The sequence below is a fragment of the Saprolegnia parasitica genome, assembly GCF_000151545.1.
Source record: "Saprolegnia parasitica CBS 223.65 unplaced genomic scaffold supercont2.127, whole genome shotgun sequence".
In the NCBI taxonomy this organism is placed as follows: domain Eukaryota; phylum Oomycota; class Saprolegniomycetes; order Saprolegniales; family Saprolegniaceae; genus Saprolegnia; species Saprolegnia parasitica.
Genome location: NW_012156521.1, coordinates 1,156 through 25,977, shown reverse-complemented (window position 1 = coordinate 25,977; position 24,822 = coordinate 1,156). Strand labels below are relative to the sequence as shown.

General features: G+C 59.9%; 10 protein-coding genes across 10 annotated transcripts; 3 read left to right on the top strand and 7 right to left on the bottom strand.

The window, feature by feature from the left end:
* Nucleotides 1–51: 51 nt before the first annotated feature.
* On the bottom strand, nt 52–1,474 carry SPRG_13484 (hypothetical protein; the record flags this gene model as incomplete). The annotated part of the gene is made up of 2 exons (XM_012353547.1): nt 52–82; nt 126–1,474. 2 exons carry the CDS (start codon nt 1,472–1,474, stop codon nt 52–54), a joined length of 1,380 nt encoding a protein of 459 aa, XP_012208937.1.
* Nucleotides 1,475–2,696: 1,222 nt separating this feature from the next.
* On the bottom strand, nt 2,697–4,305 carry SPRG_13483 (hypothetical protein; the record flags this gene model as incomplete). Its single annotated transcript, XM_012353546.1, has 8 exons — nt 2,697–2,819; nt 2,887–3,290; nt 3,340–3,376; nt 3,435–3,782; nt 3,834–3,938; nt 3,990–4,063; nt 4,111–4,189; nt 4,235–4,305. The coding sequence occupies 8 exons, from the start codon at nt 4,303–4,305 to the stop codon at nt 2,732–2,734; spliced, it is 1,206 nt and encodes a 401-aa protein (XP_012208936.1). The 3' UTR covers nt 2,697–2,731.
* A 510-nt stretch (nt 4,306–4,815) lies between these two features.
* On the bottom strand, nt 4,816–6,415 carry SPRG_13482 (hypothetical protein; the record flags this gene model as incomplete). The annotated part of the gene is made up of 4 exons (XM_012353545.1): nt 5,627–6,415; nt 5,453–5,557; nt 5,322–5,408; nt 4,816–5,268 (listed from the first exon to the last, which is right to left on the bottom strand). Exons 1-4 carry the CDS (start codon nt 6,161–6,163, stop codon nt 4,816–4,818), a joined length of 1,182 nt encoding a protein of 393 aa, XP_012208935.1. The 5' UTR covers nt 6,164–6,415.
* A 1,662-nt stretch (nt 6,416–8,077) lies between these two features.
* SPRG_13481 (WNK protein kinase) lies at nt 8,078–10,406 on the top strand. The gene is made up of 3 exons (XM_012353544.1): nt 8,078–8,251; nt 8,301–9,108; nt 9,159–10,406. Exons 1-3 carry the CDS (start codon nt 8,201–8,203, stop codon nt 10,337–10,339), a joined length of 2,040 nt encoding a protein of 679 aa, XP_012208934.1. The 5' UTR covers nt 8,078–8,200; the 3' UTR covers nt 10,340–10,406.
* SPRG_13480 (hypothetical protein) lies at nt 10,339–11,471 on the bottom strand. Its single transcript, XM_012353543.1, has 5 exons — nt 11,314–11,471; nt 11,206–11,266; nt 10,959–11,159; nt 10,819–10,913; nt 10,339–10,765 (listed from the first exon to the last, which is right to left on the bottom strand). The coding sequence occupies exons 1-5, from the start codon at nt 11,422–11,424 to the stop codon at nt 10,412–10,414; spliced, it is 822 nt and encodes a 273-aa protein (XP_012208933.1). The 5' UTR covers nt 11,425–11,471; the 3' UTR covers nt 10,339–10,411.
* A 617-nt stretch (nt 11,472–12,088) lies between these two features.
* On the top strand, nt 12,089–14,472 carry SPRG_13479 (hypothetical protein). The gene has a single exon (XM_012353542.1). It carries the CDS (start codon nt 12,101–12,103, stop codon nt 14,399–14,401), a length of 2,301 nt encoding a protein of 766 aa, XP_012208932.1. The 5' UTR covers nt 12,089–12,100; the 3' UTR covers nt 14,402–14,472.
* SPRG_13478 (hypothetical protein) lies at nt 14,384–15,001 on the bottom strand. The gene is made up of 3 exons (XM_012353541.1): nt 14,818–15,001; nt 14,515–14,769; nt 14,384–14,466 (listed from the first exon to the last, which is right to left on the bottom strand). Exons 1-3 carry the CDS (start codon nt 14,938–14,940, stop codon nt 14,419–14,421), a joined length of 426 nt encoding a protein of 141 aa, XP_012208931.1. The 5' UTR covers nt 14,941–15,001; the 3' UTR covers nt 14,384–14,418.
* Nucleotides 15,002–15,385: 384 nt separating this feature from the next.
* Nucleotides 15,386–16,352, top strand: SPRG_13477 (hydroxyacylglutathione hydrolase; the record flags this gene model as incomplete). The annotated part of the gene is made up of 3 exons (XM_012353540.1): nt 15,386–15,648; nt 15,701–15,954; nt 16,006–16,352. 3 exons carry the CDS (start codon nt 15,386–15,388, stop codon nt 16,350–16,352), a joined length of 864 nt encoding a protein of 287 aa, XP_012208930.1.
* A 139-nt stretch (nt 16,353–16,491) lies between these two features.
* On the bottom strand, nt 16,492–17,235 carry SPRG_13476 (hypothetical protein; the record flags this gene model as incomplete). Its single annotated transcript, XM_012353539.1, has 1 exon — nt 16,492–17,235. Exon 1 carries the CDS (start codon nt 17,134–17,136, stop codon nt 16,492–16,494), a length of 645 nt encoding a protein of 214 aa, XP_012208929.1. The 5' UTR covers nt 17,137–17,235.
* Nucleotides 17,236–17,887: 652 nt separating this feature from the next.
* SPRG_13475 (hypothetical protein) lies at nt 17,888–23,575 on the bottom strand (the record flags this gene model as incomplete). Its single annotated transcript, XM_012353538.1, has 6 exons — nt 17,888–18,913; nt 18,966–20,273; nt 20,326–21,588; nt 21,640–22,257; nt 22,309–23,376; nt 23,405–23,575. 6 exons carry the CDS (start codon nt 23,573–23,575, stop codon nt 17,945–17,947), a joined length of 5,397 nt encoding a protein of 1,798 aa, XP_012208928.1. The 3' UTR covers nt 17,888–17,944.
* Between the last annotated feature and the right edge of the window lie 1,247 nt (nt 23,576–24,822).

The following is a 24,822-nucleotide window of genomic DNA, read 5'->3' as shown; positions in this document are numbered from 1 at the left end:
TTGCAGACGCACTTGCCGTTCGAGCACGCGCCGTTTTGCAGTCGCCCTTGGTCACGCACGCGAAGCCGCCCGCCGTGACGTTCTCGGCGCGGTTGCAAAGGAGCTTCTGCGTCGGGATGCCCGACGCCGCGGCCGGCACCGGCACGTCGCACGTGCCGCCCTTGTCGTTGCAGACCATGCCTTCGCGCGTCACGGTCGTCCACGTGTCGGTCGAGATGACCTTGATCTTGTCGCACGTCGGCTGGATCCAGCCGGACGCGGCGCGCGCGTTGCTGGCGTCGACGCTGGTCGCAAGCGGCGGGACCCAAGCGCACTTGTCGTCCGTCTTCCACGCCGCCTTGGTAAAGCCCGCGGTCGGATTTTTCTTGAACTGAGAGAGGAGGTTCGCATACGACGGCGTCGCGGTCGTGCCGGGCTTGCCCGAGATGGCCATGTCGCCGCCCGTGAAGAGCGGAAAGTTGGAGCCCTTGGGCAGCGACGCCTCGCCAAACGAGTAGGCGTAGCCGCCCGAGTAAACATCCGTAAAGCCGTTGGACGTCTTGGAGTCGTCGAAGAGATACGGGATCATGTCAAACGTGCGCGGGTTGACGAGGTCGCAGCCGTACTCGCCGAGCGCCATGACGATCGGGACACCTTTGGCGAGGTTGAGGAGGCGCTGGTACGAGTTGCCAAAGTTGTTGCTGTTGCACCACCGGTACTCGTTGAGGAGGTAAATGTCGATACTCTGCTGCATGACACCGTCGACCATCTTGTCGCCGCAGAGAAGACCTTGGATCTTAATGACCGAGTACTCGTCCGCGGCCGGCGCGACCGCCGGCTTCTCCGTATCGTCCTTCTCGCCAGAGTACGAGCTGTCGGCGGCCGCGTAGGCGAGCGGGAGCACGCGCATGTTGCTCGACTTGGCACGCATCCAATTCTTGACGTCCGCAACGTACTGCTTGACGCACGCGGCGGGGCGCAACGACATTTGCATGACCTCGTTGGCCATGACCATGCCGAGCGTGTTGTTGTACTGCGAGAAGGCGAGCGCGATGCTCTTGCCATAGTTGAGCAGGTACGACGGGTAGCAGGACGTGGGCTGGCTGTCGGCCGCGAGGTTCTTCGTGATCGTCGAGTACATGTACGAGCCATAGTACGCGACGTTCGAGGGCGACGCTGAGACCATGACGTAGATACCCTCGGCCTCCATGTCGGTCATAAACTCCTTGTAGCTGTTCTCGGGGTTGACGTTGTAGATGCGGAGCGTGTTGAGCGTCCCGTTGAAGTCGGTGACGGCGCGCGCGATCGCGGCCTTGGAGTTGGCCGCGTAGTTCTTATCGCTCACGTCGTACTCGTATGTCATACCCCGCATGAAGAAGCGGTCGCCCGTCTCCGAGTTGTACATGTAGTTGCCGCGCACGATGATGGGCGCGAGCGCGGACGCGAGGTTCACGGCGAGCGCCGGCAGCAAGACGAGGAGCGTTGCAATGCGCATGGGCCAAGGTACTCCGACGTCGAAGTGCAAACTGAAAATGCCATTTCGTGTTGGCCTTTCTATATATTGGCTCGTGTTCTATACGAATGTAATTCGATTTTATTCCAAGTGACCAAAAAGCCATACAAACATCAAGATAGCTTTGGTTGTGCGAAATAAAATTGACCTGGCCAAGGTATACCCACGTCCAGGACGTGACTCACACACCGTATCCGTAAGATACACTTTTGCACCAATCAAGAGCGGAGGCGACGAGACGACACCTCACGGCGACGAGCGGCCGCAGCTCCCTCTGCGCCGTTGGCGCTATGTTGGCGCGTTCGGTCGACGTCGTCCAGAGATGGTGATAATGGCCTCGAGGCCGAGGCCAAGTGCAGAGCCGCCTCTTCCTGCACTTCGACTCTATAATGTGTTGCATCGCGAAAATCTGCAAGTGGGTGCGATAGTACCTCGCAGGCATAAACCTTCGAGCAATGGCGATCGTGGGCATGGACATTTGGCCGTAGGACTTCGACGGACGAAATGTGTGTGAAAATGGACCGAGAAAGCCAAGCGGAGTGTTTGAAGGTAGCCAATCGCTCGCCAGACGACCATTGAATGCAGCATATGTTGCACATTGACGTGGTGGGCAAAACGCACGGTGTATCCATTTGACTGGACTAAAGTATGCTGTCTCCCCGCCCGGCTATGGCGAGGACGGAATGGGCCGCGCTGGCGACTTGAAAATAAAAAATTGTGCCACGGCCACGGACTCACAATGTCAAGCGTCGCAACAATGTCCATGGATGTTCGTGGGCGAGATGCTGCACGGCGTAATCGTCAGTCCTGACGAGGAGGCCAGTTGCAATATTTGCAGTGGCCAGTAAAATACATCAGCGAAGGTATCGCTCGCTGGCTGAAGTACCGGTACCAGTCTGATGGCCGATCAGAATTGCTATCATAACTAACGGGTACGCTTGTGAATCCCATCTGTGGTAACCTCTCGATCTGTATTGGATAACAACTTGTGCGATCTTTGGTGCTGCGTGTGGAGTGCAACGGTATCATCCTTTTCAACGCGATGCCACATCGGTGGGACGCGGGATCGAGCTCTATACCTGACCGCCACTCACTCTCCACTCCACCCTTTGCCACCGCCACCAACCCTACCCCGCCCACACGAGCCCTAGCCCCATCCTGATTGGGGTCACGTGGTCGTGTCGCTGGCGTACATAGTACTACATGGGCGGTTGTTGTCGTTAGGACCACGATCTACTGCTATTTTTTGGTCGCGTTGAAGAGGACAGTCGAGAGGCTGGTCGTGATGGCTTTTCCGAACGACACGGTCGAGAAGCTTCTGCCTTTGCTACATGACAACATGTCCATAAACACACGTCTTATTCTACAGCACGTTGAGCAGAAGGCGGCTGTACCTTGGCGAGTGGGACGATGGCGACGTGGCCACCATGTGATTGGAAATGCGGTGCGTGAGCCACGCCGCCCACTTCTGGAACGGCAGGTCCGACGCGAGCACTTGCTGAAACCAGATCTCAAACATCTTGCGCGACGACGTGTCGAGGTAGTACTCTTCGGCGTGCATCTCGAGCACGATACCGAGCGCGGTCAGATTGAAGAAATTCTGGAGCCGGTCAAACGACGCGGCTTCAAGCATCGCCTCGTGCGACGACGTGTACACGGGCGAGAGCTGGTTGGACATGACCTGCTCAAAGACGCTGAGCTCCTTCTCGAGGCGCGCGCACTTTTGCAGCATCGACTGCATGAGATTGGCTTTGGACTCAAACTCGGTCGAGCTCGCTTCGACCTCGAGCGTCAAGTCCTACCACAAATGATGACGTTGTTGTCCTAGTACAGGAGCGAAAGCCCACGTTGATCTTTTGGTGCAGTTGACTCTCGACTTGGTCGCTACGAACACGCACAATCAGTTCTGATAGAATATATATACAGCGAGTCGCCGTTGTACCGTGCATCCAAGAGCTGCTGCAACCACTTGATCTTGGTGTTGGCAGCATGGAGCTGGTCGTTCATTTCGCGCCGGTAGTCTTGCAGCGCCTCGGCCGAGTCGCTCCCGAGCTTGGCGTGCACACGCAGCTGCTCGTGTGCTTCCCGTGTCTCGGCGCGCGCGCTCGAGAGCTGGGCGCGGAGGCGGTCGTTCTCGACAATGATCGCTGCGAGTTCTTGCTCGGTTCCTTCGAGCGTCGATAGGGTGGCTGCCAGCTGCGCGGCGACCTGGTCGTCAATGAACGAAGCCGTGATCGGCGCTGGCTCCAACGACGAAGCGGACACCGCTTCGTCCAGCTCGATATACTTTCTACATTCATTAGCATGGGCTTGGCAACTCGCGGTATTGTCGAATACGTACTGCTTCCAGCTGTCGCGTTCGCTTTGAACGGCGAGCAAGTGGCGCTGGAGCGCGCGCAGCTCGCCTTGGAGCTCATTCGCGCTCGTGTCATGCTCCACGTGCAGCCTAGGACGGGCGAACATGACGTGTTCTTACGAGTAGACAGGTGGAGCCTACCGTGAGATGGTCGCCTGGAGCTCGTCGTTCGCATGTAGCAGTTGCATGCCATACTCGGCCGCTTGATGGAGCTCCTAGTTGCGACTATATCAGCGCCATCGTTGACGTCGTGACAGCAGACCTTTTCGCTGGCCGAGAGTTGGCGCTCCAGCACGACGACGCGCGGCTGGCGCTTCGCCTCGGCGATCGTTCCGTCGTCGCTGCGCCTGCGTTAGCCGCCACGTGCACGCTTGCAGCGGACGCACCTGACGTAGAGGTCGACGTCGCATGCGATCTCACTGTCGTCGGCGTCGAGTTCAGCTTGGTTGCTTGGCATCTCACTCTCTTGCCGATGACGACGCTCGGATGATGCAAGAGACGATAGGCTCGTTATCCGGATGATTTCGGTAAGATCGGGGTGTTCTCTGAGGAACGGATCTGGCCGTGATGAAGACGCGACGACTGGCCATGGACCTTCGCCGCGCGAGGGCCCTCGCACGCTGTCGAGCGCGTCGGCGTGGCGTTGCCCATGTGTTGCCGGACCCTGATGCACCCTACGTGGCCTCGCAAGAGGGCTACAGGCAGCGCCGTGCATAAGTAGCCAGAGAACATGCTGGATGCATGCACGACGCGACCTCTGCTTTAGTGGAGTAGCAGGCCTGCAGGAGCACATATATTAGCCTCTGAGTCGCAGCCGATATAGAAGCCACCCATGATGCCAATGCTGCGAGCTTACACGTGCACTACCCACAGCTGCTCCTCGAGACCATGGTGCTCTTCCAGTGACGATTGCAAGCTTCGGACCGAAAACGACGGTCAAGCTGCTCATGTTGAAAGTCGCAAACAGTTAGCACTCGGTGCTATGCGTGCTCTCGGACGAGTCCCGGTCGTCGTCGTCGTCTCGCTTGTCGTCGGGCAACGCCGTGTCTTCGGGCTTGGCGACGGTCGAGATAACGCATGCCAGCGCCGCTTGCACAGCCTTGGCGACGGCATGCGACGGTACGACGGGCACGACTGCGGGTTTGGCGTCCTTCTCGTAGATGCTCTGGTCGCGTGTGACGAGCCAGCCGTAGACCGAGTGCCGATTGCCGCTCGTGTCAAGGGGATACCGGCGCAGGGTCACGTCGTGAAGGCCAAACGCTTTGGTGCGTGGCGGGTGCGGCAGCGGCGACTCGGTCGTGCAGAGGTCCGAGATCGTCATGTGCGGCACGATCGGGCGGTAGTTGTGCAAGATGAGCGCACGAATGTCGGCGTCGACGTCGACCGCTTCCATGGGCTTGGCCACCATTTGCCAGTCGTACTAGACACACATATAAACATATCCAGACAGCGCGAGACAATAGTATGATGTACTTGTAGGTTGGCAAGGGTCGCCGACTCGAAGACGATGTGCTTGCGCAGACTCGTCGTGAGCTGCGTACTACGCTGCTCCGAAATGGTCTAATGCAAGTCGCAAGTGCAAACTCGGAACGACCAGTTTCAACCTGGTAGTCGTTGAGGATCGACTGCGTCGACCGGTACAAGGCAATGCGGGCATCCTCAAAACCAGCATACGCGTGTCGACACTCGGAGCGGGCGGCTTCGGCGCTCTGTGCAGACACGGGCATGAGCGATGTTTTGATCATCCAAGTCGGATGATGATGGAGATATGTGGTTACCTCGACCGCGCGGGCGGCGGCGACTGCGAGACTTTCTTTCTTTTGGTGCTCGTTGGGCAGCAACCAGCTCACGAGCTTGACGCTATCGATGCTTGCGTTGCGCGATGTCGTCGTCGGTCGCCGCTTGGGGAAGAGCTCGCCAAGAAACGACGGGCTGTCTTCCAGCGCATTGTTGTTGCTGCTGCTACTCTCGCTGCCCACCTGCTCTTGGATCACGCGCGGCGCAATGCCAGCTTCAAGCGCTTGCGCGTACGTCATCGTCGCCTCCTTGAACGCCTTGTCCATCTTTGTGTGCTGCTTGCGAAAGTTCTCCTCAAGCGCCTTGGCCTGCTTGCGGACGCGGGCCATGCACGAGGTGGTCGACTGTTCCTTCTTGGCGAGGCTCTTGTAGAGCGCATCCAATGGCCGGTAGACGTCCTCGTCGAGGCTCATGGCGAGGCTCTTGTGCTGCACGCTTGCGTTGACGTACTGACTCTTGACGCTGAGCAAGGCCGCGTTGACCGTGCTCACGTACGACGCCGGGTGCAAATCAGCCATGTCTTAGTCGACCTTGAACTGGTCGGCGAGCCGCGTGAGCTCGGCGGCGTAGTGCAGCTCGAGCTGGACGCGACCCTTGAGGAGACTCAAGAGACCTTGGTGCGTCGAGAGGCCGCTGCTGCACGCCTTGCGCACTGCATCGAGGTTGAAGAGGAGGTCTGTCGCAAAGCTCAAGCCGGGTACGGTCGTCGCCACCGGGTCCATAGTATCTCGATCGCTCTTGTCCGTTTTGTAACACCTCACGTTGCTCCGATTCGATGGCGTTTCGAACGGGTACGAGGAGGCAGCGGCTCTGGGACTCTATGGTGTCGACGACTCGGCATGCCTTTCAACTATCAACAACCTTATTGCACGCCCACCGCGGAGCAGCCTTTGGTCGGGTGCCAATCAATGTGAATACCCGCGACGGGAGCCCGCCGGGCTCGTTCATAATGGTATATTTTTCTGCGTGGTTCCGTTGCTTTCCAGTTGGCCGCGACGCAGCTAGACGTGCCCGACACGTGAGGATTTTCCCATGGAGACGAAGCACTGTCGTCTTGGCCGCAGCGACAACGTCTCTAGAACATGACGCTCCCCATAAAATGATGCTTCGAATCTTGTCGTTGCGGTCGTTCGGGTAACGCATGTGTTTGGTGCACGGGATGGATCAAGCTCGCAACGCTAAACCAAATAAAAACGCTATTTTTTACGCTTGCCTCGACGCGACGGCAGCGTGGGCTTTACACAGCCCTACTGCATACGGTACTACTGTAAGCACTACTCGGATACCTCGACGGCCTCGAGGAGGCGCAGCAGGCTTATACAATCGGCTCTCGAATGCTCCTCGTTGACGGAGGAGAGCCTACAACCAAGGACTTGACCAGGGACTGAGCCAATACGCGGAGCATTTCCGGTTTCAGTCCATGCAAGTATCTACGTAACCGTCAAGTGTTATCCGGACACGCGCCAGCCGAGATTCTCGGACACATCCACGCAATCTTGGACGGCGTCCGCTTCCTGTACTGCAAGTATACGAGCCATGCCCTGCGATGGTGCACGGTCGCGTGCGTGGCAAGCCAGCGATCCTCCTCGACCTCGCTGCATCGCACACTATTTACGTTTTTGAATAGTAGCCTGAAACAGATGATGCACCCGAGTGCCACGCCGTTGTGATGCGAGCGTGGGCTCAACACCAACATCAGCGCCACCCAAGGGCATAAAACATTTGTTCGCTTGGCGCCACCCATGCCACATCACGCACGAGGATCGCCTTGTCCTTGGCACCACCGCGATTGGCATTTTTCTACTAAATTCGTGGCTCGTGCCATAAAATAGTGTACCTAAATTGTGGGACACGCGCGGCTAGGATTGTCTTGACATTTGTATGCGAGACAAGCTATTTCGCGTGGATTTTTAACACGGAGCTGCTGGATTCCTGTGGCAGAGAGGGACCTCCGCAATGACCGTACAGCAAGGACTTCAATACTACAGGGCTAAACTTGCTCGACACCACCGTCCGCGCACGGGTCACGTACATCGAACAATACAATTCCCGAGTCTCGACCTCACCTTGGCGATGGACCCCGGTAAGCTTCCAAGCCACGTTGCCTTTCACAACACATACGATATGTATTATGAGAGGTTTTGGTACGACCCCGGATGCGGTGCAATATAAAAACGTATTATAATTTTTCGTCGTGCGATCATCAACAACATTGTATACGTCATGGGATCGACGTAAAAAAACACATGTGATTTTATTCTGAGTCTCAGATCACTGGCCCATACTATGGGGATCTCATTGTATTAAAATCGTTTGAAGCGCGAATAAAACGTCGCTTGTTTTTTCAATCCAGTGCCGTGCCACGATGCTTAATGGAATAAAAATTCGCGATCATTTAATAAAATGCGGCGCGTATTTTTTTAACCGCATCCCGAAGAACCCGCACCAAGTTTTTTTACTCGGGCATTTCGAACTGGAAAAGCGGACCTGCCGCGCTCCCGTTGCGCCGACGACGACGAGCTTCCTGCCCCGTACTGCCTCCCGCCACCACGACCATGGAAGACGCGCGCCCCGTCGAGACCTCGCCGCGTGGCATCTACGTCCGGGTACGCCCCATGCGCATGCTAGGAAGACGCAGCTCATCGTGCACGTTAGTTTGATACCAAGCTTGGCACGGGCGCGTACAAGACCGTCTACAAGGGCTACGACACAGACCAAGGCATTGACGTAGCCTGGAACGCGATCGACATTGGCGCGCTCCCGCATGGCGAGAAGGCGCGGATCATCCAAGAGGTCGAGCTGCTCAAGAAGCTCGAACACAAGAACATCATCAACTTTTACGGCTCGTGGTACTCGAAGGAGAAGAACCAAGTGGTCTTCATCACGGAGATCATGACGGCCGGGACGCTCAAGTCGTACATCAAGCGCGTCCGGTTTGTCAAATGGAAGATCATGAAGCGATGGTGTCACCAGATACTAGAAGGCCTCTCGTATCTGCATAGCCAGTCGCCCCCGGTGATCCACCGGGACCTCAAATGCGACAACATCTTCATCAATGGCAACACGGGCGACTTGCGCATCGGCGACCTCGGCCTCTCGACGCAGATGGCGGTCGACAAGCTCCGCGCGCAGTCGGTGCTGGGCACGCCCGAGTTTATGGCGCCCGAGCTCTACGACGAAAACTACGACGAGAAGGTCGATATTTATGCGTTCGGCATGTGCGTCCTCGAAATGATCACGCAAGAAGTCCCGTACGCCGAGTGCACCAACCCCGCGCAGATCTACAAGAAGGTCATGGCCGGCGTCCGGCCGCGCGCGCTCGGCCGCATCAAGTCCCCCGCCGCACGCGACTTTATTGAGCTCTGCCTCTCGCGCGGCAATGGCGCGGTCGACGTGACGGCGGCGTACCTCGCTGCCCACCCGTTTCTGCAGCCCATGGCCGACGACGACGCCGTGCCCGAATGTACATGCATGCAAACTCGTTGATAAATGGAATCTCATGCGAGGGTGTAGGCGTCGACGAGCAGGACGCCTTGTCACCGCGCCACGCGGCGTACACGGTCGTTGACGACTGGGATCTCGACGGCGCAAAGGCCAACGCGAAGCGCCGCCTCTCGTGCCCGGTGCTGCCGCAAAAGACGTCTGGTGAGGACCACGATGAGTCGAAGCACCCGTCGCTCGTGTTCAAGTACCGCACGACCATCGACACGCCGCTCTCGTCCGGCGTGGATGCGATGGACGACCACGCCGAGACCATTCTCAAGGGCATGCAAGGCGCCGAGAAGAATTTGGATGCACGCAAGCAGGTCATGGACGGCCGCAACAACCTCCTCCCGAACGAGAAGAAGCTGCAGCCGCTGCCGGAGCGGCCGCCTCTCTCGGTGCCCCTTCCGTCGCCCGAGACGGCACCGCCAGCGCCATCGTCGGCGCCGACACCGCTCGTGCTCGGCCAGTCGCCGCCACCGCCGCAGACCTTTCTCGGGCTGCGTGGGTCGTCCGGTGACTTTGGGTCGTGGCCAACGACGTCGTCGTCGTCGTTGGCGGCGAGTCCGAGCAAGTCGCCGTCGATGCGCAAGCGTGGCCGGCGGCACGAGATCAAGGCGACCAAGGACCTCGAGAACGACCACAGCATCTGCCTCAGCTTGCGCATCATCCTCGACGGCAAGTCGAAGGAGATCAAGTTTACGTTCAACCTCTTTATCGACTCGGCCTTCGAGGTCGCTTGCGAGCTCGCTGCCGGCGTCGGCATTCTCGAGCCAGACATTGGCGACATTGCCGACTCGATCAACTTTTTGTCGACCGAAGCCAAAATGGCCAACCTCCCCGAAGTCGACGTGGACGTGTGGGAAGAAGCACCCGAGCCCCACTCGTTCTCGGCCAAGCCGCTGCCGCATGTCTCCAAGATGAACCTCGTCGCGCACTCGACCGAGTACGTGCTGGTCGAGAATGGCTCGTCCTTTGTGTCGATGACGTCGTCGTCGGCGTCGTCGTCGCAAAATCCCGTGTCGCTCTCGGGCGACCAAGCGCTCAACGTCGAAGACTGGACGCGGGCCGAGACAGAAACCAACTATGAGCACGCGATCCGCGCCGAACAAGAAAAGCATGAGAAGGAACTCGAGCTCTTCCGGAAGAAGATGGACGACCTCAAGATGAAGGAGCTCGCCCAGCAGCAAAAGCTCAAGCGAGACCCGTAGCCGTCGATAGGATCATGTTAGAGAAGACACGTAATCATGTGGTGGTGTGTACTTGCAGGAGGACCCGCGTTATTACCAAGACCGCTGGTTCGGGTTGTTTGTCGGCGGCCGCATCATGGGATTCCCGCCGTTCGGGGGCTGCTGCATGCCTTGCCATTGGAGGTTGTTGAAGCCGTTGTTGCCCATGGGCGGGCCTTGCGCCGGCCGCGGCCCGCCGCCCATCATCGGGTTCATGTTCATGTTGCTGATGTTCATGCTGCTGTTCATGGGCGCTCGGGGCGGGCCCATGGGGAAGCCACCCGCGCCGCCCGGCGGCATGTACGGCGCGTTCTGGAATCCTTGTTGGGCGCCGTGCGGCGTCGGTGGCCGCATCGGCGGCGCGGCGCCGCCCGCAAAGAGGTTGAACGGATCGACAGGCGCCTTGGGCTACGTCCGTGCCATAAGCATCGTAACACGCAGCTGCACGTCGAGCGTACTACCTGGTTGACGGGGCTCATGACGCGCGGCGATGCTGTCGGCGTCGACATGAGCCCGACAAGGTCATCGTTAAAGACCTTGGCATTGGCATCCTTGGCTAGCATGCCATCATGTCGTGAGGTCTGTATACGACGCGACGTACCGGCTGACGGCGTCGAGGTCTCAATGAGGTCGGGTACTGCTGGTGGGGCCTCCACCTTGGGCGGGGAAGGCACGGCAGCGGCCTTGACGGGCGCTGGCGCCGGCGCCGCTGCCTCGGCCTTGTCCACGACGCGGGCCACCTTGGAGATGACGACGCCATTGTACTCGGGCACCGGGTCGTTGTCGGCAATGTCGAGCCACACTACGCGACGTATAGCACCTTGGCGTACTAAGTCGGCGAAGCGTACCATACGTGCCCTCGAACGCTTGCTTGAAGCGAAAGTGGAAGCTGCCCGGCAGTGGGAAGGCCTAGTCCATGTGGCTCGTCATCGCCGCGATGGCCTCATGCGCTGTACCTTCTTGATGTGCGCGAGCTTGAGGCCGGCCTTGAGCGGGAGCGGGAAGACGTTGAGGTGGTCGGGCGAATCGCCGTCGTCCGGGATGTAGTAGTTGAACATGCCCTCCATCTTGAGCTTCGTCGCCACAGAAATGGATCTGCGAAACCCACGCCGGCTATCGTCACTTGGTTGCAGTATGGATTTTTATTCCCAAGGAATTATAATGTTGACCTTCCTCGCCGCCGACGCTTCCAGCGACAAGCCTTCGTCGAGCCTGCCCTTGCAGCTTGGCACCAGGGCGCGCAGCCACGACGCTGCGACCTTCGACTGGCCACGCTACAACTGGCAGCGCAGCAATGCAGACGCATCGGATGAGCGAAGATATGGCTGCGACTGCATCTCTCGAACACGCATCCCTGCGCCCGCGGTAGAAACACCCAACGCACGTCGCTCTAGAAGCCGCTGCATGTAGCGCCCAAGACGCGACAGCGGATCACTCGTCGGGCGCTGGACGCGACTGAGCGCACTGCCGCTCGATTGCGGATTACCTGTGTAGATACGTGTGGCCGATGCTTCGCCGGGCATGGCGGTCGCTGGCCCGTGCTCCATGCCCTTGGCTGCATCGCGATGGCCTCGGCCTCGACCATGCGCTGGTGGAGGTCCTACGCCGTGTCGCCAGCAGCGCTTGCCTGATCCGACGTGCCGGGTCGTCGCGGAGTAATAAAATAATAAAAAGAAGCCGTCGAAATTCCGGATACAATCCGACTAATACCCGGTGGCATTTCCATTTTACAAGACCCATATCATGGCGGCGCTGGTCCCGCTTGTGACCGACGACGGCCATGGGTGCTGGCAGATGCATGAGGACGCGACGCTCCTCCTCGAGAGCGACAAGCGTGCGTTGCAGAAGATCTCGGTCGTCGGCGTCATTGATGCCCTCCCGCCCAAGCATGCCAGAGCGCACGGCTTGCACATGGTCAAGGACCCGATCAAGGTCGAAGACGACGGGACGCTCACGTTCCTCGTCGTGCTCCAGCACCCGATGCTCCACGAGCAGCCGGCGTGGGCCTCGCTTCTCTTCCTTCTCTCGTCGCACGTGCTGTACGTTCGTGACGGCGCCATTGCGCGCGACGGCTTTGCCAACTTGAGCTTCGTCCAGCACCTCCTGAATGTCGACGTCGTCTCGTCCGACGAGCAGGCCGCGCATCCAGACCTCAACACGACCGTGCTCAAGCGTCTTTTGCCAAAGCTCACGTTCATCGCGGTCGACCTCGAGAAGAAGGAGTGTGGCGGCGACGCGTTCCCTCTCTACCTCGAGAAGGCGCTTGCGACCCCGAAGGCGTCGCACGATGGCCTCTCGCAGGCGCTCATCACGCAGCTCTTTACGAGCCGCGACTGCGTCGGCATCAAGGCCAACACGTTCAAGGTGCCCGGTGCGCCGCACTCGGCGGCCAAGGTCCTCAGCGTCGCGACCGACCCGCTCCCGCCCAAGACGTTCTTTGGCCGGTTCCTCTCCTGCGGCGTCTTTGTGCATCTGCTGAGCGCGCTCGTCGCGGCCAAGGACGCGGAGCGCTGGGACTTTCGGGCCGTCGCGTTCGCCGTCTCGCGCGCGTACTGGCAAAACCTGCTGGATGCAGCGATCACCATGTATGCGGACCACATGCACGCCAAGCTGCTGCCGTACGACGACGTCGAGCTCGACAACGGCATGGTGGTGGCGCTCACCGAGGCCAAGCTCCATGGCGGCGACGCCGGCCTCGACAACGACGACGTGATCCTCATCGACCGCAGCAACAACTGTGTCACGTTTGACGAGTATGGCAACCTCAAGAAGAGCCACTCGAGTGGCGCCAAGCCGACGCTCGACGTCGGGATCCTCACGTTTCTCAAAACGTCCAAGGCGCTCAACCGGCAAATGACGATGGTCGCGCCCAAGCCCACGGTCGCCAACCCGTGGTGCGACCCGTACTTGGTCAACATGCGTGAGTACGAAGTCCCGACCAAGTACATTCACCAATTTCCGAAGCGTGAGAAGCTCCCGCTCGAAGCGAGCGCGCTCTCAAGCGTGCACTACGCGTGTCTCGCGGCCGCCTCGTCCCTTCTGCATCCGTTCATGGCGCTCTCGGTGGCCCGTGAAGATGCGTGCTTTCGCGGCGAATGGAGCTTCCGCGTCGGTCGGAGCCACCTCGACGACGCCGCGGGACGCGTCTGGCGGGACATATCGCTCGCCAACACTGCGAGCTCGGCGGCGTTCTGCACGCGCCTCATCCAGTGTCTCCACACGGCCGTTTTGCACAAGACACTGGCCGACGAGGACAAGAGCCGGCTCGTGCGCCACCTGATTGCCTACCGCAGCAACATTGAGGCGCTCATCTCGCAGTACAACTTTGTCGCGAAGGGCCCGGCCGCCTCGGCGGTCCTCGCAGGCTTTCTCTCGTCGGTCGTCCGACACCGCCTCTATGCGGCCGTCGCGGCGTCCGAAGCCCATTTTGAAGCGGCGCGCGCGCAGCTGACGACCCAGGTCCACGACGCGACCTCGCATCTCCTGGCCCTCGAAGACGCGATCCGCGACGCCGAAGAGACGCGCAAGACGTGTCTGCGCAACGAGATGGCCCAAGATGCGCTTGTCGAAGCGCGCAAGCTCGAGCAGCTCGGGACGATCCAGGGCGCGATCGCCGAGACCCAAGCGCAGATCAACGCGGCGCTCCGAGAGAAGGAAGCGCTCTTCGCCAACACGGTGCAGACGACGCAGGCGACGGTCGCGACGGTCGAGATCATTGCGAAGAAGCCGAAGGAGTACGCGGGCTACCTCTTTCGACAGGAGGGCGGCGGCCTCTTTGGCGCCAAGTGGAAGCAGTCGTTTTTTGTGCTCAAAGACGGCCGGTTCCTCACCTTCAAGGCCAAGAGCTACTACGAGGAAGGCCGCGAGAGCATGGAAGCGCCGCTCAACGTCGCAGGGTACACGGTGCTGCAGTCGAGCAAGAATGCCAACGAGTTCAAGCTCGCGCCGCCCGTCGCCGGCCGCACGTTTGTGTTTCGCGCGCCCACGGACGAGATGCGCGAGACATGGGTCCACAAGTTCAACGAAGCGTCCAACTACTCCTAGTCAAGATTACATCATCTTTACTCGTCGTCCCAGTCGCTGGCCGCGGTCGCCGCGCCAAAGGTGACCTACCCATCGCCGTGTGTTGTTGTTAAGACGACTTGAGGATCGTATACCTCCTTGTTGTACACGTAGCCGGGGTCGCCGGGCTTGCACAAGTGCTCGTGGAACACCGTGTCCATCTTGGCCTTGACGGCCGCGAGCTGCGACTCGGAGACCTTGTTGTAGTCGGCAGCGGGCAGCGCATTACGCGTCTCGACCTTGGTCGGCGAGACGAGACGCTCGAGGAGCCGTCGGAGCTGCGCCGGCGCAACCTGTGCAAAGTACGCGCGATGCTCGTCCGTGATCGCCAAAGCAATCTGCCCCGCGTCCTACGCCAATGCTGCCGACACGACAGTAATAGCTATCGGAGGGCGTACGCTGCTGCGTGCGAGGTAGCTTGCCAGAGGCACTTCGTGGTGGTAGAGGGCGCCGTCGCCCGCTGTGTACTCGAGCGTCAGCAGCGGCGGCGAGACGCGGAGGCCGACCCGGCGAGGCTCCATACAACGCGATGAGGATCCAATGGAAAGAAACGGCTAGTACGTCGTAAGATTTCACGAGCGTGAATTGCGAGGTGTCGGCTCGTCGTACGCGGCTTGGTCGAGGTGCAAAGGATCTCTGTGCAGCAGCGAGGACGCCATGCCGTCTCGTCTGCTCGACGTGGCCTGTACGATGGACCCAGACGACGACGGGGCTTGGACGTGCAAGGGCCCGTTCGTCGCGGCAATGAGCCGCGCTATGGATGCAGAGGCGCTGCCATCTTCCGGCTCTCGAGCGCTGCGCCACCATGCAGAGCATGGCACCGGCCTCGTGGGTCGACGTGCTGGATCGGCTGTTGCTGTGATGCCATTGGTGCAACGGAATTCAATGAATCACCAGATTTGACTTGGTGTTTGTATGGCAAGCGACAGCGTTGGATTAAAATAGAACCACAGATTGGTGTGCAGGATGCTGCTCGGGAAGCTGCGGCCGGCGCTGCGGACGATGGTCACGACGACCAAGAAGCGGCTCCAGCGGTCGGAGCCCCATCTGCGCGTGCGCCTCGTGCCCATGTTTGACGACAACTACGGCTACCTTGTCATTGATGAGGCCAACCAGCATGTCCTGGCCGTGGACCCTGCCCAAGCCGACGTCATGGCACCCGTTCTTGCCGAGGAGCTCGCCATCAACAACCGCGAGATGCTTGCCGTACTCACGACGCATGGCCACCCGTACGCTTTCCGCTGCTGTTCCTGGCGGTACCCACGGTATCTGCCTGCATAGGGACCACTGCGGCGGCAACGAGACCTTTGCCGCCAAGTACCCCGGGATTACGATCACAGGCCCGCACAACGAGGCAATTCCAGCCATGACGACGCCGTTGAAGGGTGGCGAAGAGTTTAAGCTCGGTGCCATGGACATCCAGGCGCTCGCGGTGCCATGCCACACGAAGGGCCATCTCGCGTACGTCGTTTCCGGCGACCCCGAGACGCCGCCGCTGCTGTTTCCCGGCGACACGCTCTTCGTGGGCGGCTGCGGTACGACGCCATGCAAGCTCACAACGATGATGATCATCATTATATCATTAGGCAAGTTTTTCGAGGGCACGGCCGAGGACATGTACCACGCCTTGTACGAGGTGATCCTGCAATTGCCAAAGGAAACCAAGGTCTACTGCGGGCACGAGTACACCATGTCCAACTTGCGCTTCGCGCTGAGCGTCGACCCGACCAACGCCGTGTTGCGGGAAAAGATTGCGTGGGCCAAGCTCCGCCGCTCCAAGAACCTGCCCACGATCCCGTCCACGCTGCGGGAAGAGATGCTCTTCAACCCGTTCTTGCGCGTGCACGACGAAGTCATTCGCAACGCCGTCGGCGGCAACGACCCGATCACTGTGCTCTCCAACCTTCGCCGCAAGAAGGATAGCTTCATTTAGCACCGCTGGTCGAGCTCCGCCGTGTAACAACCACCCAAGCAAAGCCAATATGACGAGAAAGATGACCAAGGACTCCGACGATTTCATCATGTTCAGAGCATTATGGCGTGTTGGTACCATACATACATACGACAACGACCTAGGGCGTCGCGGACGTCGGCGCCTTGGGCTCCGCGTCCTTGGCTTCCGCCGTCTCGGCCTCCTTGGCTTCGAGCTTCTTCTTGGCCGCGTGCTTGGCGTGGGCCTTGTGGAACGGAGTCTCGGCCCAGAGGGCTTCAAAGCCCGCCTTGTCGATGCCGTCCGAGAGCAGCGTCACGTGCTCGCCCTTGTCCGCCTTGTCCTGCTTGGACCACTTGGTGATGAGGCGCTTGCCGTCGACGTCGCGCTCGTGCACCGCCTTGAGACGGCCGTCCGAGTCCTCGTAGCGGCGGCGGATGCTCGACACGCGTCGACCCTTGTCGTCAATCACCGACGCGCTCGAAAACGAATAGTTGGAGCACGCGCGCGTGTGTAGCGCCTCCGTGTCGCCGGCCAGGATCACGGCGGCCGGGTCGGCGCCGCTCGGCAAGTCGGCGAAGAACGCGTCGTCGCTCGGCGGCATCGAGAGCAAGTTGGAACCGCGCGGCGGGAACATGGCGTTCGCGACCTCGGCCAGCTCGGCCAGCTCCAAGTCCATGAGCGACTGCTCGAGGTTCATGTGCGGGTACCAGTGGCGCGGGCGGACAATGTCCCATGGCGCGAGCGTCGGCAAGGGCGCCGCGGGGAAGTAGAGGTAGTGGGTCATGCTGGAGTGCTTGCGTGGGTTGGAGGCAATTGCGTTGTGAGCGTCGCAGCGCCAAGCTCGTCGTCGGTAGCGGAAGCTTCGAGATCGGACCGTTGCTGGCTTGGATCGGTGTCGCCGGGTTTGATTGGTTGAATTCCCACCAATCCGCGACTGCGATCCTAGCAAGTAGCCAATCCCCGTCCGCCGAGCGAATCCTTGCCGTGCACCGTTAAATCCATCCAATCCCAATACATGGCAGCGTCTCTGGCACGCTATGCGTTCGAAGGCTCTCGACGCGGGCCGGGAAAGGGATCGTCTTGCCCGAGAGCCCGCGTTGGGAACGATTCATTCGCTGGCTGAAACGCACCTCGTCGCTCGTGTGACCAAGGTTTTGACGGGCTGGACGGCGTGGCGGTGGCAGCAGGCTTGGCCAACGTCCATAAAGAGCGTTGATGACATTATCGGCAGCAGCAGCAGCAAGCACATAGAGAACCGAGTCGTCCCTGGCTGTCTGCACCGAGTCGTACCTGGCTTTCCGCACTGTCGGCCACGGGAGAATCGAGTCGCCGAGGTTTGGACGTCGGCACTCGGCATGGTGAGTGCCCACGCCGGCTGCATGCGACGGCGAAGCAACCCGTGTCACATCCTACCCACTCGACGCTTCCCTTCGCTTCAACACAATAAGATGGAGACATGGCGCGAATTACAATCCTGGGTTTGGAGTTCGTTGTGTAGTTGGCGTCGGAAAGAAAGTCCTCACTGTCAAACGCGCTTCGTGGCATACAAAAGTGGTGTATTCGGCTTCATAAACCCACATCGTCGTCCGGCTCTAGTCCGAGTCGTCAATCTCAATCACGTCCGCGCGACCCTTTGGACGTCCGCGCGAGCGCCGGTCCTCGGGCGCCTCTTGCAACGCTACTTCGCGCTTGACCTCGATCTTCTTGTCGATGCCCTTCTTCTGGCGCGCAAACGCAGCTTGGATCGTCGACTGCGCACCTGGCGACTTGGCAGGCGGCGCCTCGACGGGCGACGTCATTGGCCGCGCAACGTCGACCTGTGGTGTCTTGGGCGTCGTCACGGGCTGGACCACGGCAGGCTTGACGATGATATTGTCGGGCGACGCGGCTGGCCCGCGCACCGACCCGTCGGGAATCACGACGGGCGGCGGACGACGCCCCATGATGGGCTTGCGGCCGCTCGCCGTCGGCCGCTGCTCGGTCAGCCGCGCTTGCTCCGCTTGGACGCGGGACCACACTTCGCTCTCGACGCGCTGGGCCTCCCGCTGAACGGCCTGGAGACGCATAGTTTCGCTCTGCACGCGCATCGCGACTTCCATTTCAATCCGCTTGGCCTCGCGCTGGGCGGCCTCGAGGCGCATCGTCTCGGCCTGCACACGCGCGCGCACTTCGGCCTCGAGTCGCTGGGCCTCGCGCTGCGTCGTCTCGAGGCGCTGCTTCTCGAGGGCGACGCGCGCCGCGACCGCGAGCTCGAGGTCGACGCCACTCGTCTCGGACCGCGCGGCTTCGTGTTTCTGGAGCACGAAAAACGTGTACGCGTCGGCGTTGTGGTGCGGGTCGTGGGCCATCATCTGGCGGGCCTCGTGCGCTGCCCGCTGGCGGTCGCCGTCATGGAGCTTCTTCATCTGCGTGATCGCGCGCACGGCCTTGGCGCAGTGCAGCACGGTGGTCTCGACCCACCTCGCCGACGGCACCTGCGCGCCCGGCGGCATGCACGTGCGGAAGCGGTCGAGTGCCCAAATGTCCTTGACGTGGTCGTCCAGACCAAAGCACTCGACGCCCTAGTACCATCTCATCAGTGATCCAAACGACGACGAGGTCGGCGGTTCGAACCTGCATGAGCAAAATGTCGTGGTCCGGCGACACCCACCACGACGGCAAGTGGCCCTTGTTGTACGACGCCGCGCGCGTCACACTCATCATGGCCAAGTGCAGATCCTGTGGCCGCATCACGAGCACGTCGGTGCGCAGGAGTCGGAAAAATTCGATGCGGTTCACGAGCACTTGCGCTTGGTCGCGCGAGAGCACCCACTGGTCTTGCGTGCCGCCAAGGATCGACGGCTCGGTCGACGGCGCAAAGTGCGGCTGCCCCAGCACCGATCGCGCCGCGCGCTCGAGCCCGACGGCTTCGTGGAGGAGCTCGGTCGGACCACGCGATCGGACGCTCATCATCGGGTCGTTGATGTAGAAGCGCCACTTTTCCCGCTGCTCTTGGGCAGTGGCGCACGTCCGCACGTCCGGGACGCCGTACTCGAGGATGAGCGTCATAAAGCGTTCTTGGCGGTCGAGGAGCCCGAGAAACTGCATCTGGTCCGCGACGTTCATCGGGAGCACAAATGGCACCACGGCCTCGGTCGCCTTGAACGGCGGCACGCGCGCCTCTTGGCCCCACGCCCGCAGGAGCGTCTTCGCCCGCTTCAAGAGCAACGTCGTCGACGGCCACACCGCGTCCGGCGCGGCGCCGGGGTGGAGACTTGGCGGGTACAACAGCGCATCCGACTTGAGCGTCGCGATCGAGTTTTTGCCGCGAAGCCACCCGACGCGGTGGAGCCCGAGGAGCAAGCGGAGGTCATCGGTTTGCGGCTGCCACCAATTCGGCGCGTCCTTGTGCACACCTGATGCTGGCAGCGTCCGAATGACGTTGAGGAGACGAAGGCGCACGAGGACGGTCTCGGGCGGTGTCTCCGCGGGCAGCGGCGACGTGTTGGCGGTCTGAATGTCGTTGAGGATCGAGACAAACTCGAGGATCGGCGAGAACTTGCGCGTCACGAGCTGGTCGAGGTGGTGCAGCACATCGAGCTGCTGCAGCTTGGACACGGCGTGCTTGCACGTCGCATCAAAGCTCAAGACGGACGAGAGATCCGACGGAATCGGGATCGCGCTGATGTCGTAGAGGGGCACCGGCACCACGTGCTTGTCGTGCGGGTGCGCTTTCCGATGCAAGTCGCGGAGAATCGCAACCACAAACGAGTAGCGCTGCGCGTACGTCTGGAGATCACTGCTCTCGGCCGCCGTGCGCACGAGCTGCGCCACGTACGCTAAGGCAAAGCACTTGATCTTCTCGACCGAGAGCGTCTGCAGCGTCGGGCTTGCCATGCGAATCTTGGTCCAGCGGCCATAGCCGAACGCGAGCAGCGCCGCCTGGCCATTCATACGACATGAGACAAAAAATACATGCAGCAAACGAGGGTACCGCAAACGGTTGCGTCTTGGGCGTTGTGCGCAGCGCGTTGGGGTTCTGGAGAAGGCCCTTGATCGGCCCAATCGGCGCGTCATCGTCTTCGTCCTCGTCGTCCTCGGAGCTGGGCGCGGCGTCTTCAATGACAAACGCTGCGTCGTCGTCGTTTTCCTTTTCATTGGCCATCTTGAGCTTCTTCCCTGGCCGACGGACCTTCTTGGAGCTGCCGGGCACTTCGCCGTCTGAGTTTTCTTCGGCGTACGTGGCGAACCGGCCCTTGCAACGGCGCTTCTCCGGCGTCTTGTCGACGACCGTCTTTTCCTCGACCGCGTTGAGGCCAATGACCTTGGTCCAAAAGTCCGGGTCGTCCAGCGCGACTTGTTCGTTCGGGTCGGTCGAGCTCACAAACGTGGCCTTGGAGAAGCTGGACATGGCATTCGACGCGGCTGGGTCCGGCTTGGTCTTGGGGTCGTGGACGACGGTCGTCGACCGCTTTAAAATGTCGTCGACCGACTCTTCGCTGAAGCGCTTGCTGGCCTCGGCGCCGTCGTCCTTGAGCATCTCGTACGCGCCGAATTTGAGCAGATTTTCGACGTCTTCTTTGGACGCGGCCGGGAGCTCCTTGCCTTTGGCTTGGCGAATGCCGCCCAGAACGGCTTGGTCCAGCCCGAGTTTCATGGACGCTTGGTGGAACATGTGCGCTTCGTACGTCTTGGCCGTCAAGAGGCGATAGATCTTGACCGACTTGGTCTGCCCGATGCGGTGGCAGCGCGCTTGTGCCTGCAGATCGTTCTGCGGGTTCCAGTCCGAGTCGTAAATGATGCACGTGTCGGCGGCCGTGAGGTTGATGCCAACGCCGCCCGCGCGCGTCGAGAGCAGCATAATGAACGCCGGACTTTCCGGGTTGCAGAAGCGATCGATGGCCGCTTGCCGGTCGTTGCCTGTGATGCTGCCGTCAATGCGCTCTTTGACGTACCCTCGGAGCCGGAGATAGTCTTCGAGGATGTCGAGCATGATCTTGAACTGCGAAAAGATGAGCACGCGATGGCCTTGCTCCTTGAGGCGCGGGAGAAGCTTGTCGAGCAAAATGAGCTTGCCGCACGATTGCACGAGCAGCTCCTGGAGCTCCAACGGCGTCACATGGGGCGTCTCTTTCTGGACGCGTGCGACTTCGCGGGCTTCGGCGCCGAGGATCAAGAACGGGTGGTTGCAGCACTTGCGGAGCTCCATGACGATGTTCATCAAGCTCGGCATATTCGCCTTCTTTGTATGGCCTCGCTAACGATCCATGGTGTGAGTCATCAAAACTATCAACTTGATACAACGGACCACGAGAAACTCGGTGTTGCGCTCGAAAATCGCGCGGTAGTACTGCTTTTGCAAGACCGTGAGCTCGACTTCGATGATGGTCTCTTCCTTGGGCGCCAGCGACGTCTCGACGTCCTCCTTCATGCGCCGGAGCAAGAACGGCCGGAGCTCGACCTGCAGCTTCTTGACCTGGTCCGAGTCGACGAGGTTGCCGTATGCGTCGACAAACTCTTCGGACGACGCAAACTTCTTGCGGTCTAAAAAGTGCAGCAACGTCCAGAGCTCTTCGACGTTGTTCTGGAGCGGCGTGCCCGTGAGGAGGAGAAGATTGCCAAACTTGAAGTTGGCCAAGAGAATACTCGCGAGCTTCGACTTGCGGTTTTTCAGGCGGTGGGCCTCGTCGACCGCGACGACCTGCCACGGGATGCGCGCCAGCGTGATGTTGTCCGAGGCCACGCACATCTCGTACGTGGTGATGAGCACGTCAAAGCGGTAATGGGTCGTCTTCTTGTCGCGGACCGGGGCGCCGGGCGCGTCGTCGTGCGGGTGGGGGAGGTAAAACTCATACTGCTCGATCGTCTTGCGCTCGTCGTGCGACCCGTGGTACACGACTGCGTTGAGGTCCGTCCAGTTGGTAAACTACAACCAGACATGTCTCATTGTATCAAGAACGTACTATCAAGAACGTACCTCGCGCTGCCAGTGGGCGAGTGTCGAGAGCGGCGCAATGATGAGGTACGGCCCGCGGCGCTGCTCGACCTGGACGAGGTGGTTGATGTACGAGACGGTTTGCACGGTCTTGCCAAGGCCCATTTCGTCCGCGAGAAGCGAGTTGCGGTCGTTGTACCAGTTGAAGAGGAGCCAGTTGAGACCGGCGACTTGGTACTCGCGCAGGTTCATGCCGCCCTTGAAGGTCGCGGGGATCTTGTCACCGTACGGACGGAAGCTCGAGGCCTTTCGGACCTTGGGCGACCGAAGCAGCGGCCGGTTGAAAGCGTGGTAGAGCGCGACCGCGTGGTCGTCGTGAAAGTCCTCGGCCTGCTCCCACGTGCAGCTCTCGTACCCGAGCGCCTTCCACTTGACAAAGTACTCGAGCGCGCCGGGTGCGTCGACGTCTTGGCTCGGCTGGATCGCGAGCACGCGGTCGACGGTGCAAAATTCGGGGTTGAAGTACTCGTCGCCAGCGACAAGTGGCGCCCGCGCCTGCTTTTCAAGGAAGCGCTGTACCTTGCCTTTTGCGTTCTTCTCGTACTCGACGAGCTCCTTCTCGGTCTGCCAGCACACGTGCAGGTACGAGAGGTCCTTCCACTTGACGAGGAATTTCTCGACCTCGTCCGTCGGCGGCAGCACCGGGTCGTCGTCGTCCGGCACAAAGATGGACCCGGCCGTGATGTAGTGCGAGTGCATGCCGTGGCACTTCTTCGCCCACTCGGCCACGGTGTGCGTCTCGACGGCCAGCACCTTGTCAATGATAAAGTTGTCGTCGCTCGAGGTGGTGTCGGCCGCGCGTGGCGACGACTTGCCTTCGGTCGAGCTCGCGTCCGACACGTCCGACTCCGAGTCCAATGCTTCGGACGCTGACGCTGACTCGGACGAGCTCTCCTTGGCCTTGGTCTTGCTCTTGGTCTTGCCCTTGGCACGCGATACGACGACCTTGGGCGACGAGGCAGGCGGCGGCGAGCTTCGCGGACGGCCGCGCTTGGCCGGCTGCGCCTTCTCAGGTGCATTTTTGCGCTTCGCGGGCTCGCGCGGCTTTGGCTTCGAGGTAATCGTCGTACGTGACGACCGCGCGGGCGCGCTCGCTGCGCCGGTGGAGGACCTGGCGGCTGGGCTTGCTCTCGACGGTCGGCTTCAGTCGCTTTCGCGGCTGCGGAGCCGCGATGACCTCATCTTCGCTCGAGTCGAGGTCGACAATCTGGTTTCGCCGGCGCGTCCGGCGGTTCGTCTCTTCCGCCATCGACGGGTGGCTGCGTACCGGTGCTGCGAACGCTCTGAAATCCGCAAACCAAAATGCACTCTTCCGCATCCGGATGACATCCGGATAATTGAACTTGGCGCGCAGGCCACCCCAACTAATTTTGAAATTGCGAGAAACCATGTCCAACGGGCAGTGGGTTGTTTCGCACAAAAGAGAACGTCATGCCAAACTGCTTACCTCACGCGGAAGTCACGACAGGAAATGCGGCCTCGTCGCACCCGGCGTCGCTGGCTGATGAAATCGGTGAATGCGAAAGAGCTCACCCCACCTTTCTACAGGTTCAATTACCGGATTCTATGGCCTTATGAAATACTGTGTTGTCTAATTCTTGACTAACGTTTTATCTCCACCATTTGCCTCTGCGTTGAAATCAAATTAGTAAAACCAAAGACGTCGCACGACTCTTCAATAATACCTCGTGGGAGTTGACACGGGCACTCGGTGGTCGTAGGGAGTGCAGCTGCGCACGGAAAGATGATGTGTCCTTCTCTCTGTAAATACAAAAATTCTCCGGAAATACGAACGACAACTTCAGAATTCGCGCTATCCTCAGACTCATTAGTGCACGCTAAGTTGCCCATTTTCGTGGGTGTCGGGATCCACGTGGAATGCACTCCAGTAGTTCCTTCTATAATAGTAGTGTGCTATTCACCGGTGAAGCACTACACTGTAGTTACAGAGCTCGAATCAATTCTTGGCGCGCTCCATTTCCCATGATATTTGTTCCAATTGCGCATCACGCAAAATGTGTCTAAACATACGCGTTCATAGAAATGGCTGGTGCCAAGGGCCGAATGACTCTTTAGCAATTTGGGTATAAAGTGTATTCGTCGACACGAGGTCTCTCCCTAGCTATAACAAAGCAAAATACTAGCTGTTTGGGTTTTAAGCTATACTAAGAGCATCCCAACGATCGTTTGTAGACGTAAATATAGCAATGTTTGAAAACTGACCTTCCCATCGTTTGTTTTATACCAAAAATTGTTAAACCTTGCCGGCCGTTTTTATCGTGGTGAATATAATAAATGGTGGCCAGCAATTTCAATTTTCTAGGCCCATGCGATGAACAATAGATGGATTCAAGGCCTGAGAGCACCATGAGACCGCAGCTCGTTGTTATGTCCAGTCAAGGACTGCCATGCCTGGAATCCAGCAGACATACAATATTGTAGCAGGAACCGTTCAGACAGCACTCGCATTTAGCATTTTAGGCCAATAATTTCGTC

Excerpts from the sequence above, each read along its gene's own strand:
- SPRG_13481 (XM_012353544.1), top strand. The coding sequence starts at position 8,201 with ATGGAAGACGCGCGCCCCGTCGAGACCTCGCCGCGTGGCATCTACGTC. Across the intron at positions 8,252-8,300 it reads CGCGTGGCATCTACGTCCGG|TTTGATACCAAGCTTGGCAC; the intron begins GTACGCCCCATG and ends CGTGCACGTTAG. Across the intron at positions 9,109-9,158 it reads CGACGACGCCGTGCCCGAAT|GCGTCGACGAGCAGGACGCC; the intron begins GTACATGCATGC and ends GCGAGGGTGTAG.
- SPRG_13480 (XM_012353543.1), bottom strand. The coding sequence starts at position 11,424 with ATGGAGGGCATGTTCAACTACTACATCCCGGACGACGGCGATTCGCCC. Across the intron at positions 11,160-11,205 it reads AGCGTTCGAGGGCACGTATG|TGTGGCTCGACATTGCCGAC; the intron begins GTACGCTTCGCC and ends TACGTCGCGTAG. Across the intron at positions 10,766-10,818 it reads TCATGAGCCCCGTCAACCAG|CCCAAGGCGCCTGTCGATCC; the intron begins GTAGTACGCTCG and ends GCACGGACGTAG.
- SPRG_13479 (XM_012353542.1), top strand. The coding sequence starts at position 12,101 with ATGGCGGCGCTGGTCCCGCTTGTGACCGACGACGGCCATGGGTGCTGG.
- SPRG_13478 (XM_012353541.1), bottom strand. The coding sequence starts at position 14,940 with ATGGAGCCTCGCCGGGTCGGCCTCCGCGTCTCGCCGCCGCTGCTGACG. Across the intron at positions 14,770-14,817 it reads GCTACCTCGCACGCAGCAGC|GACGCGGGGCAGATTGCTTT; the intron begins GTACGCCCTCCG and ends GCATTGGCGTAG. Across the intron at positions 14,467-14,514 it reads GCTACGTGTACAACAAGGAG|GTCACCTTTGGCGCGGCGAC; the intron begins GTATACGATCCT and ends GGCGATGGGTAG.